Here is an 18,089-nt window from a genome sequence, read left to right as displayed (position 1 = left end):
GACATCAGTTTCCTGCACAGATAGTCCTTGTCTTTCAACATTCATTTACTGACTGTTCAAATAGCACTGGAAAAAGCCAAGTGAAAATTGTGATGGGTTTTTCACCCTTACAAACAGGGCAGCGTCCCAGTGTGTGTGTGTGTGTGTGTGTGTGTGTGTGTGTGTGTGACGGGATTAAAATTCAGACGGTTTGGCCAACTGGGTTCATATTTACGACGGTCGCAGCATCCCGGGGTGGGTGGGTCACGTGATCCCCCTTTTGCGACCTCCCACCGAGCAACCTCAATGGGGAAGAAGCCAGATTCACTTGGCAACCTTGTGACTTATTAACAACTACACTTTCGCAAGGAGAAAGGTCATCAAAAGGGGGCCAAACTCACTCAACAGCCCTCTCACTTAGCGACAGAAATTTGGGCCTCAATTGTGGTTGCCCACGGGAAGGGAATGGGGGTGGGAAAGACACTTCCCGCTCTCTCTCTTGGGACGACACGTTATAAGGGCTGATACTCAGCCCCGAGCTTTTAACAACAAGCAGCCGGGCTGGACAAGCCGGTTTTAAATTATAGTTTGGTTGCATTCCTGAAACTTGCGCAGCTGAGTCGTGTTCACAGCAGCTGGATCAATTCTAACCTCACAATACTTTTCGCTTGAAGGAAATCTCGTTTTGTGGACTGAGCCCAGAATTACGGCGGCGAGTCGCTGCTGTGGGAAGTCAAGGCGCCATAGAACCGGACCCAATTTTTCGGCATTTGTTTTATGGCGGTTGTTATGCAAACGTGGTGGTGGTGAAGGGAACAGGAGGGTTGTTAAATGAATCCCTTGTACATTTTTGCAGGAAAACAAAATATTCCGGAAACTGGCAAAAAAAAATAATAATAAATCAAATCTTAGAGTCATGTGACCAAGGGAACTATGGATAATGAGCAGGCTGAGTCTGATGGAGGGGGGAAGGAATCAAATGCGTCATTAGTCTCGAATCCCTTCGCGCCAAGAGATCTAAGTTAAGCCCACCTTGAATTTTATCTACCGCCAAATTGCTTTGACCTCATTAGTCGTACAGATTCTTGTAGAGAGCTTAAGCTCGCAATAAACCTATTTCCAGGTAGTCCTTGAACTTACAACAGTGACCGTTTAGTGACCGTTCCAAGTTACAATGGCACAGGGGAAAAAAAGCGACTTATAAGCGTTTTTCACACGACCGTTGCAGCCTCCCCGCTGATCAAAATTCGGATGCTTGGCAACTGGTTCGTATTTATAACCATTGGGTCACACGATCCCCTGTTGTGACCTTCTGACAAGCGAAGTCCACGGGGGAAGCCAGATTCACTTAACAACCGGGTCACTAACTGAATCAACTTCGGCAATTCCCTTAATGACCGGGCGACTAATTTAGCTAATTTAATGGCGGCGAGAAAGGCTGCAAAATTGGGGCCACGTTCGCTTAACAAATGTCTGGCTCCACAACAGAAATTCTCTGCTCAATTGCAGTCGTAAGTCGAGGACTGCCTGCGTTCCTTTGAACTGCCTGGGTTTTCCGATTTCCGCTGCTTGACGGGAAGTGCACAAATGGCCATCACGGTGAGTTGCTAAGCATCCAAAATGGAATCACGTCGATCACTGGGTCTGTTGTGTGTCCGTGTCTCCATGCAGTCATTGTAACTTCAAAATTGGTTGTAAGCTTTGGGGAAGGGTGTGTGTGTGTTGCTGTAGCTTCAAATAATCACAGGTTGAGTTTTACCTGTGAGGTTTAGCGAAGCAAGATTAATGCAAGGGCATAAAAGAAACAATCAGGCAATTACCACTTTGGCATCTACACAAATATTGCTTCCTTGATATTTATTTCCCTCTCTCTCTCCTTCCCACTCAATGTGGGTGTTTGAGAAGAATTTCAATATTCATTTTTTTTTCTAGGGAAAGGCTAAAGAAATTCCAAGAACTTCTGCTGCCCTCACTAAGCTTGGGTTGGGCCTCTTCAGAAAATGCCACTTAATTCTTGAAAAGACCAGATCATAATCCCGTTAATGGATATAAGCAATTAACAGGAATAACAGAATAGCCAAGAGTTGGAAGGGACCTTCGAGGTCATCTAGTTTAACCCGCTGCTCAAGCAGGAGACCCTATAGTACTGCTCTGGACAAATAACCATCCAGTCTCTTTTTAAAAACCTATTAAAAATCAAATTTAAATCATGTCCTGTCCTTTCCACTTTCTGGAGTATTCCCCCCACAAAACCTATCACAGATCCATCCAGTTCTTTAATTACGCAAAACAAATTTGTTCACTTCTAAATGCCTGGGTGTTTTTTTTTGGCACAGGATCTGCCTTTCTGGATCTCAGGAGGCTACTAAAAAAACAAACAAACATGTAGATCAGGGGTATCCCATCTTGGCCACTGGAAGACCTGTGGACTTCAACTCCCAGAATTCCCCAGCCAGCATAAGAGATGAGAGACGATGTTAACGCTTCCATATCCATCTCAAAAAGAGTTTCTGGCTTTTTTCTTTTCTTTTTAAACCGCCTCCATAAATTTCTTAAAATTTGGAAACAGTTGCACACCTGGCGGGACGCAGAGGAAAGCTCGTCATTGAGAGAGAGAGAGAGAGAGAGAGAGAGAGAGAGAGAGAGAGAGAGAGAGAGAGAGAGAGAAGGGAAAGACCAAGAAGAGGGGTTCCCGGTTGCCATGGCAATGGGAAGAAGAAAGCCACAGTCTCGTTTCCCACGACAAAATTGATGTAACTCACTTGTCAGAACACAAATCCAGAAGAATTCCCGTTTCCAAAGGAATCGCACATCGCTTGGTAGCCCTGCTGTCTCCCGCTTTGTTTTCAACTGCGGGGGGTCCCCAACTTAAAACCATTCATTTACTGACCGTTTGAAGTTACAACAGCCCCGAAAAAAAAAAAGAGCTGTACGGCCGATCCTGGCAGTTACGACCATCGCGGTATCTTCACGGTCATTTGATCACAATTTGGACACTAGAACAGCCGGCATGGATTTGCCACAGTGGCAGCATGCCAAGGTCACAGGATCGCCGTTTGCCAGCCAGCTTCCCACAAGCGAAGTCAATGGGAGAAGCCAGATTCGCTGAACGACCGTGTGGTTCGCTTAACAACGGCACCGACTCTTTCAACAACCGCAGCAAGAAAGGTCTTAAAATCAGGCGCAACAAACTGAACTGCCTCGCTTAGCAACAGAAATCAAAGAATCACAAGGCCGGAAGGGACCTTGGAGGTCTTCTAGTCCAGCCCCCTGCCGAAGGCAGGATTGCATCCAGGATATCCATTAATGCAGGGGTCTTCAGACTTGGCCCTTTTATGACTTGTGGACTCCATGGCTCAAAGTTGGAATCAGCCTTCCGAGGTCGGTAAAATGAGGACCCGGATTGTTGGGAGGCAAATATGCCGACTCTGTAAACCGCTTAGAGAGGCACTGTGAAGGGGCAGATAAGTCTAAGGGCTATTGCTAATCCTACTGCTAAAATAGGGCAAAAATTCACGGAACAACTGTCTCACTCAGCAGTAGAAACTGTGGCCGTTAAGTCGGACGGACTACTGGTATTTCCCTTGTCCCTAAATAAATAAAATCGCTGAGTGTCTCCTTGGGTTTCTCACAATCCTACCGACAACCCCCCCCTGCCCCCACTCTCAAAGCTTTGCCCGGGTCAGAGAGGGTTAAGTCTACTCTGGCAGTGGCTTGCAGACAGCTTTTCTTATGCTAATGATGGATCCCAGCTTCTAGGTTGCCAGGCTGGTCTGGGGAGGGGTGTGTGGGTGGGAGACATGCATGCAGACAGATTTGGAAATAAGCACATATATCCCACATTTGCTGGGGAGGGCTGGGGGGGGGGAGAAGAACTATGCAGGAAGAGTGGGGGTCAAGGAGAAGTATATATATACTTGAACAGGACTGATAAATACTTCTCCTTGACCCCCACTCTTCCATCCTATACACACACACACACACACACACACACACACACACACACACGTCCAGGCATGCACCATTAATAGATGAGACCCCCGTCCTGGAATGCAGACAGTTTGACTATATTTATCCTCCAAGGAAGATTTAAGCACCCCCTCCCTTTCAAATAGCTTACTTTAAAACGGGGGAGGGGGCTCTTCTCAAATAGTGGGGAAAAGAGGGCAATGGAAGTTTGGAGGGAGGCGCGCTGTCTGAAGTTCATTTTGGAAGGGAAAGAGCATGGACTGGTTTCTAAATTTTAGAGTCCTCTTCGCTGGTTGTGTCCGCCAACTTACACCAAAGGTGAGAGACCTTGCAAGAAGCACAAACAAGTCAGGGGTAGGCAACCTTGGCTCTTTTATGACTCGTGGACTTCAACTCCCAGAATTCCTGAGCCAGCCTGGCTCAGCTTGGAAACCTCTCCCTTTCCCCTCAGCGTGGCTGGCTCAGGAATTCTGGGAGTTGAAGTCCACGAGTCATAAAAGAGCCGAGGTTGCCTACCCCTGATCTAGGATATCCCAAGTTATTTTGAAGTCTGCCATTCAGTCATTTCCAAGAGTTTTTGCAGGAAAGTTAAAAGTTTCCCTTTGAGAAAAAAAATCCAGAAATGTCACCAGCTTTTTTTCTGTAGAGTTTCAAGTGAGCTGACACTGAGAACTGCCCTAGGGACAATTGACTTTCAGGGAAACTGGTTTTTTTTTTAAAAAAAGCTATTAATAAACTTCTTTTACTCCTTGGGAATGGGGAAGCTGGTGAATAGCTGATAAAATTTATTAGACAGCCAGCACCGAGCTTTATTTGCACATAATCTGTGCACCTTGGAGACTTTGTAAAGTTATGCACACTGAGTACACCCCATGCACTGTATTCTTACCTTTGTATAAAAAGAAGCTAGCCCTCAGCCGGGGATTCTCATTAATTCAGCTTTTCTATTTAAAAAGTTTGTCTTATGGCTGATTAATGTAGCACATCTGAAATGTAGATTTTCGATAGTATTTCTGTTAGGACCGGTGGCAGTGAGCAAGAAAACAAGGAGTAGGAAGCCGCAAAGAAGGTCCAGAAATTAGATATTTGAGGTTTTCTGTCTACCTCAGAAAACCCACTGAGGAGTTCCCAAAAACTTTTGTGGTTGTTTTGTGTTTTTTTGAGTTCAAACTAAGAGCACTCACCAAGTGCAAAAAAAAAGAGATTATTGGCTCCTGCAACACCATAGCTATCTTTGTGTTTTGTTTCATAAAATTACTATTCATGGAAGGAGGGAACAAAGATCCCTGTCAGTGCAGCCTTGAAAAGTTCAAACTATCTGAATTTGATTATTTCCCCACAGTTCAGAGAGAGAGAACTACAAGGGTGCACAATAAATGTGGCAAAGAACAAAATTCCTCACCCACACAATTAACCCCTTAAAAGCATTTTAAAAGTGCAAAGGAAAGATTTAGAAGTGTGATCTGCCTGACAAAGCTCTCCCCAGTAGAAGATTTTTCAAAGAAAGGATAATAAATTGCTTATCTGCCAGCTAGACTTGGTTATCAAGATCACTTCCTTTGATATTGGAATAACGAAGTTGGGAGGGACCTTGGAGGTCATCTAGTCCAACCCCCTGCTCAGGCAGGAAACCCAATACCACTTCAGACAAACGGTTGTCCAGTCTCTTCTTAAAAACCTCTAGTGTTGGAGGCAGGTTATTCCACTGGTTAAAGTGTTCTGTCAGGAAATTCCTCCTTAGTTCTAGGTTGCTTCTCTCCTTCATTAGTTTCCATCCGTTGCTTCTTCTCCTGCCTTCAGGGGCTTTGGGGAACAGCTTGACTCCCTCTTCTTTGGGGCAGCCCCTGAGAGACTGGAACGTGGCTATCATGTCACCCCTAGTCCTTTTTTTATAGCACCGTTTCTCGACTCTTTGGCAGGCCCTTGTGTCCTAACTGATTTCAAAGGGATATTAAAAAAAAAAGATTCACTTTTTACAGAGGCTGTTTCCTTTTTGAGAGAAGCAAATAGGTAGAGTATATATAGGTGGTACCTTGCTCGATAGCAGTAACTGTGAGAGGGATCTCGGAGTCCTAGTGGACAATCACTTAAATATGAGCCAGCCGTGTGCTGCAGCTGCCAAAAAAGCCAAGACAGTGCTAGGATGCATTAACAGAGGGACAGAATCAAGATCACATGAAGTGTTAATACCACTTTACAAGGCCTTGGTAAGGCCACACCTGGAATACTGCATCCAGTTTGGGTCACCACGATGTAAAAAAGATGTCGAGACTCTAGAAAGGGTACAGAGAAGAGCAACAAAGATGATCGGGGGACTGAAGGCTGAAACATACGAGGAACGGTTGCTGGAATTGGGTATGTGTAGTTTAATGAAGAGAAGGACCAGGGGTGACATGACAGCAGTGTTCCAATATCTAACAGGTTGCCACAAAGAAGAGGGAGTCAAGCTATTCTCCAAAGCACCTGAAAGCAGGACAAGAAGCAACGGATGGAAACTAGTCAAGGAGAGAAGCAACCTAGAACTAAGGAGAAACTTCCTGACAGTCAGGACAATTAACCAGTAGAACCACCTGCCTCCAGAAGCAGTGAATGCTCCAACACTGGAAGTTTTTAAGAAGAGACCGGACAGCCATTTGTCTGAAATGGTGTAGGGTTTCCTGCCTTAGCAGGGGGTTGGACTAGATGACCTCCAAGGTCCCTTCCAACTTATTATTATTATTAAACTTTAAATTTCAACAGGAAGGGAGCATCTTACTAACATCACTCGGGGCTGTTGACATCTGATCTCCCAGCTTCCCTTTAAAACAGCACATCATCCCCGCCAGCCCACTGGGAAAAATACATTCATGGTGACATCACCCCACTTCACAAAGGGGAAAAGGAGACCCAAATGAAGATTAAATACATTTCACACACACACACACACACACACACACAGCCCTGTGAACACAACTTTTGAGCGCTCCACGATGACAACCACAATCCGTGCCAGTCTTTCTCAAACTTGGCAACTTTTAAGATGGGTGGACTTCAACTCCCAGGATTCCCCTAGGTCAGGGGTAGGCAACCTCGGCTCTTTTATGACTCATGGACGACTCAGGAATTCTGGGAGTTGAAGTCCATGAGTCATAAAAGAGCTGAGGTTGCCTACCCCTGCCCTCGGTGAATCACTAAACAAATGGTGGTGGTGAGGACTATCGGTAACCCCCAAGGCTTCAAGGTTGCACTCCAATAATTCTGTTGTCACATCAGAATTTTTTTAAACTGACCGGAGGAGAAAGGATAAGCTATTAAATTGATATGCCGCCTGACACTCAACGATTCGAGAAACTGATTCTGAACAGCGCTTACGGCTATGGCTGCAAGTCGGCAGGACTGCCTGTACCCCAAAAGAGGACACAAAATAAAAGTCATACAAAAATAGGCACACGGGCAAACGCTCAGCCAAAACACCCTTCCTGGGGTCTTAATTGCCATCTGGTAGCAAAGGTTTTTAATAGTTAGGTGCCAACATCCATCAGCAGTGGCTTACGCCAAGACGCAGCCAAAGTTTAATACTCGCCCCAAGGGCTGGGCCAGTGAAAGGATAATAACCATGATTTCTGAGCCACAGGAAATTAAACCACAGCTCTCCAAATTTCCAGAGTAAACAAGCAGGGGAAGAAAACAAAAAAAAAACCCTCCCTGTGAAGTGGGCAGCCCGTGGGCATCCTTCATCTCTTCCTTGTGTCACAGGGAAGGTCCAAATCCGGATGAGCGTTCCAAACGACGCGCTTTTTTCTTTGGAAAGCCATGCCGTAACCCCGCAATTATCTCTGCGAAAAAGGAAAAGGCGTGGAGAGGGTGCCTGCACAGGATATCCCATAATGATACCACTGCACACACACACAAAAAATGCCAGACAGGTAGGTCTCACCTTGCACTCCCTCCCAATTTAATTTCTTTTCATAGAAAAGTGCATTTCTAGTTCCTCCTTGGGCTTTGCAAGGGGGGTGGATGGGAGAATTGAAGCTGTTAAAGGAGAAACTTCCCACTCAAGGTACTACTGGCTATTAGGTGGGAACCGAAGGGGAATTCCTTCGCTGAACCTTGCGGGAGCAGAGGGCCTCGGCTTTGCCTAAAACCCCTGCATTTCCAGAAGTTGGGAATTATGTTACATCACATGTAGTAAGCAATCCTCACAGCTGCACTGTGGAACTTGCTTGGCTATTAAGGGGGGGAAAAGACACTGCTTCTGAATAATCTAAAGTCACCTGTTTGAATTCCTAGAGGTATCCTACCTATCTTCCTTCCCTCCCTCTCTCTCTCCCTTCCCCTTCCCCTTCCTTCCTATTCTCTCCCTTCCTTCCTTCCTTCCTTCCTTCCTTCCTTCCTTCCTTCCTTCCTTCCTTCCTTCCTTCCTCATAAACCAAGCCCTGAAAACATGTAAAATCTAACTACTAAAACTCACAAAGCAGATTCCCCAATCCAATATAGTTTAAGTTTATTTCGGAAGAAAGGTTTTAAAAATTCTGCTTCTGATTTTGATAAGGCAGCGTGCACCACTAAATATATATATATATCTCCGGTTTCTGAACTACAACGGGCTGGAATGCAAAACAAACAGATTAACATGTCCAATTGTTTTAATTAGCAATTCCAAGTTTCCTTAGTGAATTAAATCCATCCAGCCTAAGGCACTTCCTGAAAAACACAGTGATGCAACTGGACCTCAGCAAAAAGAATCACAAAAGAAAAGCGCAAACTAGCAACAACCAGCAGAGTTGGCACATAATGCCTAACTGTAAGCCATGGTTTATAGACCACAATACCTGGGCTCTTGCTAAGGAGGAACCAGACACCTAGGGCTCAGCGTGATGGGTGGGCTAGGCCAAAATAAGTTTCTTTTCAGAAAAACCAAATTCCACACGTAACACAAATGCTTCTCCCGTGCCAGCTTTTAAGGAAAATCAGCAGCTCAGCTATGTAGACTTGCAACAATTACGAGAAGAGAATGTTCCTGGAATTAACTCCCTTGAAAAGGCTGCAAGGAAACTGAGATTAGTGTTTCGAACAGTGTTTCTCAACCGTGGCAACTTGAAGACAGGTGTGCTTGGCTGGGGAATTCTGGGAGTTGAAGTCCACTAGTCCTCAAGTTGCCAAGGTTGAGAAATATTGTCTTTGATATTTTTTTCCTAAGAAAAGACCATCTCCAAATCTTATCCTCTCTCATAACGGTCACCTAAGGGAAGTAATTTGGCTTCCATGACCCACTTTTCCCGCAGAGAAGGTATGGGGCGATATCTTGAAGGTAAGGATCCGAATCTTGCACCTTGCAGACACGCTGCATTTCAACATCCGAGAAAGCACCCCAGAATTCTCTGCTAGGGCACGGTGGGAAATGTGTGAAGGTTCTGTAGAAAACAGGACAGCATTTAATCATAGAAGGAAATATTGGAAGGGATCTTAAGAGATCATCTGGTTCAACTTGTTAGTTTAGGAGGGAGGGAAAGAGAGGAAGGAAAGTAGGAAGGAAGGGGAAAGAAAAGAGAGGAAGGAGGGAAAGAACAAGAAAGGAAGAAGGAAAGGTGAGAGGAAGGAAGGAGAATGAGGGAGGAAGGAAGAAGGGAAATAGCAAGAGGAAGGAAGGAAGGAAGGAAGGAACGAAGGAAGGAAGGAACGAAGGAAGGAAGGAAGGAAGGAAGGAAAGGTCAGGGAAGGAAAGAAGGAAGGGTCAAGGAAGGAAGGAAGGAAAGAGAACAGTCAGAAGTTGCTTTAAACAAGTTAGGAATATGATTTAATGTTAATGTTAATGTTAATTTTATTTGTATACCGCCCTTCTCCCGAAGGACTCAGGGCGGTGAACAGGGCACATATAAAATACAGGATACAAAAGTTAAAAAAAAATTAAATACAAGGCCCAAGCTAAAACAATAAATAATAATATAAAAACCACAATAAAATCCCAACCCATCCCCCATCAGGCCAGGCCGGCTTGTTCGAATAAATAGGTTTTCAGATCGCGTCGGAAGGAGCGAAGGTCGGGCGCCGTCCGGAGCTCAACCGGCAACCGATTTCATAAGTCCGGGGCGCCCACAGAGGCCCTCCCAGAGATTTACCCTCTGCCCTGAGCTATGGATTACTTAAACATGGCATATTAAACAAGCCACAAATTGGCTGCGTTCATAAGGCCCAAAGAAATTCACAACACAGTTGAAGGTAATGGGGGAACTCAACTAGGTACCTACCCATCTTTGATTTAATGAGAGATAACCGAGTTGTTCAGAAATGCAGTACTGTACAGTCGTGTGGCAGATAAATGTGATGGGATATCCTGTGTAGATAGCTGATCATTCTACTCTCTACAGCAGCGTTTCCCAACCTTAGGAACTTGAAGATGCGTGGACTTCAACTCCCAGAATTCCCCAGCCAGCTATGCTGGCTGGGGAATTCTGGGAGTTGAAGTCCACACATCTTCAAGTTCCTAAGGTTGGAAAACGCTGCTCTACAGAGTTATCAGGTGAAGAAACGCACTTCCTTCTCACCAATCTTCGCTTTGTGTTTTAAGAGGACGTTTGTCAACCTTAGCTGCTTGCAGAAGCGTGGGCTTCAACTCCCAGAATTCCCAGACAGCAAGGCCTTCCTGCAAGACCTATGTCTGTTTGACACCTTAGCCAATCAGCTACATTAATCTAGAATAGCCAAAAATCAGAGGGTGGGGGGAGTGTCTGCTAGCACCTTTTCAAAGGACAGCATTGTATTAAAAGGCAGCAGCTTTTATTAGGCATCAGGTATACCAAGAAAATCTAGGGAGATTCTCAAGTCGTCCAGGTTCACGGTTGTCCCAAAGGTGTTTTTTTCCCCAAAAGGCAAGTGGACTTTTTCCTTGAAGACGTTTCGCTTCTCACCCGAGAAGCTTCTTCAGTTCTGACTGAACGTCTGCCAAGAGAAGCGAAACGTCTTCAAGAAAAAAACCGAAGTGCACTTACTTGCCTTTCGAAAAAGCCCCTTTGGGACACCAAGGAAGAGCGCCCCAGCTCGCCAAGGCTTCTACCTTTTAATAAAATACCTTCATCTGAAAAGGTGGTAGCAGATTCCTTTCGATTCCCAGCCCTGGCCAAGGAGCCCTGGTTTGGACAATTAAAGAGTGGCTTAATAGAAGACCATGGCTCTGCTCGTGTAACCTGTAATGAAAGGAGGGATTTCCCACAATACCGATGCCCCATCCACGCAAGCCCACCTAAATGGGGCTTAGCAGGTGGTGTGAACAGAGCCTCCAGGGCTGTGTTGACCCAGAAGGTCTGAATTCAAAAGCGGGAGAGCAGAGCCGCCGGTGGGCTTAGCGATGGCACTTTCTCTCGTGCCAGACAGATGCAAGACCCAGCAGCTTAGCAACTACTTAGTCCAGGGGCTGAGAAACACCACGGGAGAGCCCAGGCTGCCTTTACATCACCAACCGCACAAGGCAGAAGTGTGCAAACCTCCACGCTGCTGGAAACACAAGCGTAAGCCACACAAGCGAACTAGAGATGCTTGCTTGTGCGCGTGCATGGAATAAATGCTGCTTGGGGGGGAATAAAACCAGGGCAAGATAGGAGGAGCCCCTAATCATTAAAGCTGGGGGCTTTAATGAGACAAATATATAGGACGAAGTCTTGGGCGGGGGTGGGGGGGGCCTTTGAGAAATGAATGGGTTTTAGGTGCCCCACTGGGAGACCCTGCCTTGTAAGCGCCAGGGATCCAGTCTGAAATGAATGGATTTTAGGCGCCCCCACTAAGGAGATTGTGGTTTGTAAGTGCCTGGGATCTGATCTGAAATGAATGGATTTTAGGTGTCCCGCTGGGAGATCCTGGCTTGTGTCAGGGATCCGATCTGAAATGAATGGATTTTAGGTGTCCCGCTGGGAGATCCTGGCTTGTGTCAGGGATCCAGTCTGAAATGAATGGATTTTAGGTGTCCCACTGGGAGATCCTGCCTTGTGTCAGGGATCCAGTCTGAAATGAATGGATTTTAGGTGCCCCAGTGGGAGATCCTGCCTTGTGTCAGGGATCCAGTCTGAAATGAATGGATTTTAGGCGGCCCCACTAAGGAGATCGTGGCTTGTAAGTGCCCGGGATCCGATCTTAGGAACCTTATCCATTATGATCTTTTCCAGAATCGCGATCAAAACGTATCCGGATGGAAAACGAAGACCACCGCGGTCGGGGAAGGGGATCCTAGCCGTCCTCCTCCCGATCCTATCTGCGCCTGAGGAAGCAGGATTCTCCCCCCGTCCCCTTCCCCTTTTGGCGCCGCTCGGCACGGAGGGAGGGAGGGAGGGAGGGCACTTCGCAAGCTCCCTCGGGCAAGGAGCGCCAAGCGATCCCGAGGAAGGGGCCGGGATCTGCGCTCCCCAAGGAGCCCCCTCCCCGGCTTCCCCTCGAAGTCCCCCCTCCCTCCCTCCCTCCCTCCCGGAGGCTTCCGGCGGCTGCGGAGCGCCCAGCCAGGTGAGAGCCGCGAAGGGCGGCGCCTCCCGCCCGCCCGCTTCGCCCAGCCCAGCCCAGCCCAGCCCAGCCCAGGGCGGCCGGCCAGGGAAACAGGTTCCTGGGCCCTCGGCCATCTTGGCCGGGCCGGAGGGGCGGGAGGGGAGGGGAGCGGACGGGGGAGGCGGAGGAAAACTTCGGCCGGCCATTTCGGGGCAGCGGGCGAAGCCGAGCCGGGGCAGGGGGAGTCCGGAGCAGGGACGGCCTGGCCAAGACCCCCCTCCCTCCCCTTCCCTCCCCTTCCCCGCCACTCACCGGAGAGGCAGCCCCAGAGGAGGCTCGGCCAGGCGCACGGCCGCCGCGAGGCGCCCATGGGGCGGGGGAGAGGGCGAGCAGCGCTGGCGGGCTCCGACGCTGGGCTGGGCTGCGACTTCGTCTCGGAGCCTCCGGAGTGGCCGCCGCCGCCGCTGCTGCTGCTTCCCAGCTGGGCTGCCGCCGCTTCTGCTTCTGCCGCGCTCCGCTCGCCAGCAGCTCAGCCCCTCCTCTCAGCCCCCCTCCCTGTGCGGGAGGCGGGGCGGGGCGGCGGGCACGCCCCCTCCTGGGCCACGCCCCCTGCCCCTCTGGGTATATATGTACACCCACTCCCCCCCTTTTTCGCGGCAGTCCACCTCGGCCGCCGGGAGGGTTAGGTGTCGCCCGGCTCCGGTCGGTCCGCCGTGGAAGCCGCCCCGATCGCGGCGTTTTTTATATTTTTTCTTTTCTTTTGTCTTTTAATCCCATTTATATCCCGCCCTTCTCCGAAGACTCAGGGCGGCTTACACTCTAAGCACAAATCCATGTGCTTAGCAATAGCCTTCATTCTATGTATATGCCTGCTTGAGCCACCTTGCCTTTATCCGGGGTGGGGTGGGTGGGTGGTTCGGTGGTTGTGGAAAACCGGGATGGGGTGCCCGGTTGCGGGACTCTTAGATCGCTGCCTTCCCCCCCACACCCGTGGTCCCACTCGCCTCCTTCCCCCGGGCTGTGCAAGCGTTCAAACCCACCTGTCCTTTTTTTTTTTCCCCTCCCGGATTTCTCTTAACTGGCCATCATTCGGGGTGCCCTGGCACAAGCCGGGTTTATATGCAGGGGGTGCGCGGCAAAGATGTTCGCTTTCCTCCGCTGGCTTTATAAACCATAGTCAAAGGGCCCCTGGCCGGGTTTGGATGCTAAGCCACGCTCGATGGTGGGTTTACGGGCCGCCGGGCTGTGTTGCCCCCCCCCCCCCAGTTAAAGGACGTTGTACGGGTAGTCCTCGACTTGCACCCGTTCTTTTAGTGATGCTCGAAGCACGGCTGTCGGGGGGAATTCTGGGAGCTGAAGTCCAGACATCTGAAAAAGTTGCTAAAGTTGAGAAATCCTTGCGGCACCCGGTGCAAAACTTGCCCGCCAGGCAGCAAAGGGGCGTTTCCCAAGGTTTACAGGCTCCCCGGCCAATGTTCCTATGGAATAAACCCAAGTTGCCCTAGTTATACTAGGGAGAGTAGCGTTGTCTGACGTTCTCACGTTGCTGTTGCCATTTCCCCGCAGGTAGAAAATTAGCAGGACAGGAAGCTGGCTAAATGACAGCGTTTTCCCTGATAAGCTAGATTTCTACATTGGGGCATGTTCTCAACCCAGGATAGCCTTAAGAAGGGGGGTGGGGCAGCGATTGTCTGAAGGGCTCCGCAGGTCCATTTTTTCCCCCCAATATTAATTTTTATTTCCGGAATCTGAATAAAATCGTTCGTTTTTCCGCCTCTTTTTGATCCCTCCGGAGACACCTGGCTGGTTTAACGAGCTTCTAGCGCCCCCTCGTGGTTTTTACCTTCGCACGCATGCATGCATCCATACTTGGAAAATAATTAACATGTTGTTAGGTTATTTTTAGAATCGCTTTCCTCCACCTGTTGCTCTTCAGCGGAGGGAGTTTCCATGCAAACAGCAAAGGGGGGGGGAAGTGATGTGCTTTGTGTGTGTGTGTGCGTTTGGGTGTGCTGTGAAGACCTCCTCCAGGTGATGCAAATCGGATCATTTTTAATTTTTAATTTTATATTTCCTATTTCTAAACCACCCATCCCCCTGGGAGATGGGCTGTGGGCGGTGTGCAATATAACCAGTCAACAGTAAAATTCACATTAAAATCGGAATAATTTAAGGTGGGTATTTTTTTTCTTGCAACTTCCACAATGACGTCATTGTGGGTTGTATCTGACTGCCTCTGTCTTGCCCCTCACCCAAGGCACACACACCCCCACCTCACCCACACGCTGGCTGTCAATTTTCCCCATTCCTGCTGATCCCTCAGCCTCCTGGGAATTGGAATCTCTCAAAACAGGAGGCATAATGAAGATGAATAACGAAGAATGAAGCTTGCTGGCATGTTTTGCGGTCTCTCATTCCAGAAGATATTTATTGTGCAATTTGAAACCTCACATTCCTTTCACTTCCTCAAAATGGGCTGATTTTACCCCACCCCCCTTTGGCGCCTCGGGGCATTAAGTCACCGAATCCTTTCATTCACCTGCCCCTCCCCCTCTCTAAAAAATCACCCTTAAAATTACAAAGGGAGACCAGGGCTCTCCGCTGAAGAAAGATATTCTTTTTTTCTTTACTCTCAATTTTTGTTTGTTTATTATTTATATCCGGACTCTTTGTTAATAAACAACTCAAGGCAGTGAACTATCTGATGCTCCTTCTTCCTCTTATTTTCCCCACAAACCAACCCTATGAGGTGGGTTGGACTGAGAGAGTGATGCTCAAAGTCACCCAGCCAGCTTTCATGCCCAAGGCGGGACTAGAACTCACCGTCTCCTGGTGATTGGCCCAAAGTCAGCCAGCCAGTTTTCCTGGCTAAGGTGGGACTAGAACTCACTGTCTCCTGGTGATTGGCCCAAAGTCAGCCAGCCAGCTTTCATGCCTAAGGCGGGACAAGAACTCATGGTCTCCTGGTGAGTGGCCCAAAGTCACCCAGCCAGTTTTCATGGCTAAGGCGGAACTAGAACTCACCGTCTCCTGGTGATTGGCCCAAAGTCAGCCAGCCAGTTTTCCTGGCTAAGGTGGGACTAGAACTCACTGTCTCCTGGTGATTGGCCCAAAGTCAGCCAGCCAGCTTTCATGCCTAAGGCGGGACAAGAACTCATGGTCTCCTGGTGAGTGGCCCAAAGTCACCCAGCCAGTTTTCATGGCTAAGGCGGAACTAGAACTCACCGTCTCCTGGTGATTGGCCCAAAGTCAGCCAGCCAGTTTTCCTGGCTAAGGTGGGACTAGAACTCACTGTCTCCTGGTGATTGGCCCAAAGTCAGCCAGCCAGCTTTCATGCCTAAGGCGGGACAAGAACTCATGGTCTCCTGGTGAGTGGCCCAAAGTCACCCAGCCAGTTTTCATGGCTAAGGCGGAACTAGAACTCACCGTCTCCTGGTGATTGGCCCAAAGTCAGCCAGCCAGTTTTCCTGGCTAAGGTGGGACTAGAACTCACTGTCTCCTGGTGATTGGCCCAAAGTCAGCCAGCCAGCTTTCATGCCTAAGGCGGGACAAGAACTCACAGTCTCCTGGTGAGTGGCCCAAAGTCACCCAGCCAGTTTTCATGGCTAAGGCGGGACTAGAACTCACCGTCTCCTGGTGATTGGCCCAAAGTCAGCCAGCCAGCTTTCATGGCTAAGGTGGGACTAGAACTCATGATCTCCAGGTTTCTCCCCTGGTGTCTTCACCACTAGTCCAAACTGGCTCTAATTTAACTCTGTAGATAAAATATGTATATACAGACGAAAACAGAAATTAGAAAACTTAAAAAGAATATAGCAGAAATGAGTAAACAACAGTTCAAAAAAAAAGTCAAGGTTTTCTGATACATGATAAGTAAGTTATTATGGATGATAAAATCCTCATTAAGCTTTAAGGAAGAAAAAAAATAAGTGCGTGATCAACAAAGTATAATCTCCATATAAATTGATGATCCCTAGGGTCTGTTACTAACAAAGATCCTCCATTTTGATTCGACTGTTAACTTGAATTCCAAGTTGGTGCATTTTTGCATGCAGGTGAGGGCTGGGGAATTCTGGGTTTTGAAGTCCACACTTCTGAAAAGAGGCTGAAATTGAGAAACGTAATTTTGGGATACAATTAATTATACGGAGAGATTTCCCGTTGAAACGGGCAGTGCTTTTTATTAACCATTTCTCTGCAATACTGTCTCCTCTTCAACGTATTTCCTCCTGCCTGTGTCCAGAGGCATTTTTCTCTATCCCTGAATCAGTAGAAAAAACTGCTATAATATGCACAATTCCCTTGGAGTTTTGTGTGGATCCAGGAAAACATCTGAAATACAGGTAGTCCTCAATTTACAGCAGTTCATTTAGTTCGAAGTTACAACAGCACTGAAAAAAGTAAGTTATGACCATTTTTTCACAATTATGGTCACCTGATCAAAATTTGGATGCTTGGCAACTGGCCTGTATTTATGACGGTCACAGCGCCCCGGGGTCACATGATGCCCTTTTGTGAGCTTCTGACAAGTCGATGGGGAATTCAGAGTCACCACAGCCGTGTGTCTAACTTAACAGCTGCAGTGATTCACTTAACGGCTGTGGCAACCAAGTTTGTAAAATGGGGCAAAACCCGATTAACGAATGTCTCACTTAGCAACAAAAAATTTGGAGTTCAAGTTAGGACTAGCATCATAGATAAAAATGGTTAAAGACCCTCCGTGCAATTTGCCATGTTCAGCATCTCGCCCGCTGACCCTGGATGACTTCATTTGAAATGTACTAAGTTGGTGTGGACATTTTCCCAGGAAAGCGGTGGAAGGAAGGCAGCTTGGGTGAAAAGTTCTAAAAATGACTTGATTGGCACGTCAGTTTGCAGTCTGCATTCTGAGCACACGAGGGCGCGGTTGCTCTAAATATAAATGTGGCGTTCGTTTTTGTTCTTTTTTTCTTTCTTCTTGGCGTTAGTGATAAGTCAATCATAGGAGCTATATTTACATTAGCCCTCGACTTATCACTCAAATTGGGTAAAGGGGATCCTCTGCAGATCAGCCCAGCTGCCTCCAAATAACACCCCCTTGGGGCCATCAAAAGAGCATTGCAATGTTCTGATGCTTGCCTCTGGTGTTTTGTGCAACCGCTGGCTCAAAGTTTATGGTTTTCTATCAGACGGGCCCCATAGACCTGTTCTGAAATCCAAACTGGCCCTGCCCTAACCTTGTTTAAAGAAACCTTGAAAGTCTGGCTTTTTCCCCAGGCCCACCCAGGCTTACGGAGTGTGTTGCATCCCGTTTGGGAACAGGTGGCGTTGAAGGTTATGCTTTTAATGCTTTCTCTCTCTGGGTGTCTTTTGTTCTTTTAGAGTTCAACTGGTTTTGATAGAGGATTGAGGGAGAGAGGGAAAGAGAGAGAGGGGGGAAGGAAGGAGGAAGGAAGGAAGGAAGGAAGGAAGGAAGGAAGGAAGGAAGGAAGGCCAGGAAAGAAAGAAAGAAAGAAAGAAAGAAAGAGAGAGAGAGAGAGAGAAAGAAAGAAAGAAAGAAAGAAAGAAAGAAAGAAAGAAAGAAAGAAAGAGGAAGGAAGGAAGGAAGGAAGGAAGGCCAGGAAAGAAAGAAAGAAAGAAAGAAAGAAAGAAAGAAAGAAAGAAAGAAAGAAAGAAAGAAGGAAGGAAGGAAAAAAGGAGAGCCAGATAAGAAAGAA

At 47.7% G+C, this 18,089-nt stretch overlaps 1 protein-coding gene across 2 annotated transcripts in view; it reads right to left on the bottom strand.

Moving 5' to 3' along the window:
- Positions 1-12,929, bottom strand: part of NECTIN2 (nectin cell adhesion molecule 2) — a 65,461-nt gene extending 52,532 nt beyond the window's left edge. For both annotated transcript variants that reach the window (XM_083369388.1, XM_083369389.1), the window contains exon 1: positions 12,706-12,929. In XM_083369388.1, the coding sequence (XP_083225514.1) occupies positions 12,706-12,763 (58 nt within the window). In that variant the 5' untranslated portion in view covers positions 12,764-12,929. The remainder of the gene's footprint in view (positions 1-12,705) is intronic.
- Positions 12,930-18,089: the final 5,160 nt, after the last annotated feature.

The sequence above is a fragment of the Vipera ursinii genome, assembly GCF_947247035.1.
Source record: "Vipera ursinii genome assembly, chromosome: 9".
NCBI lineage: Eukaryota > Metazoa > Chordata > Lepidosauria > Squamata > Viperidae > Vipera > Vipera ursinii.
This window is presented reverse-complemented; position numbering and strand designations above follow the sequence as displayed.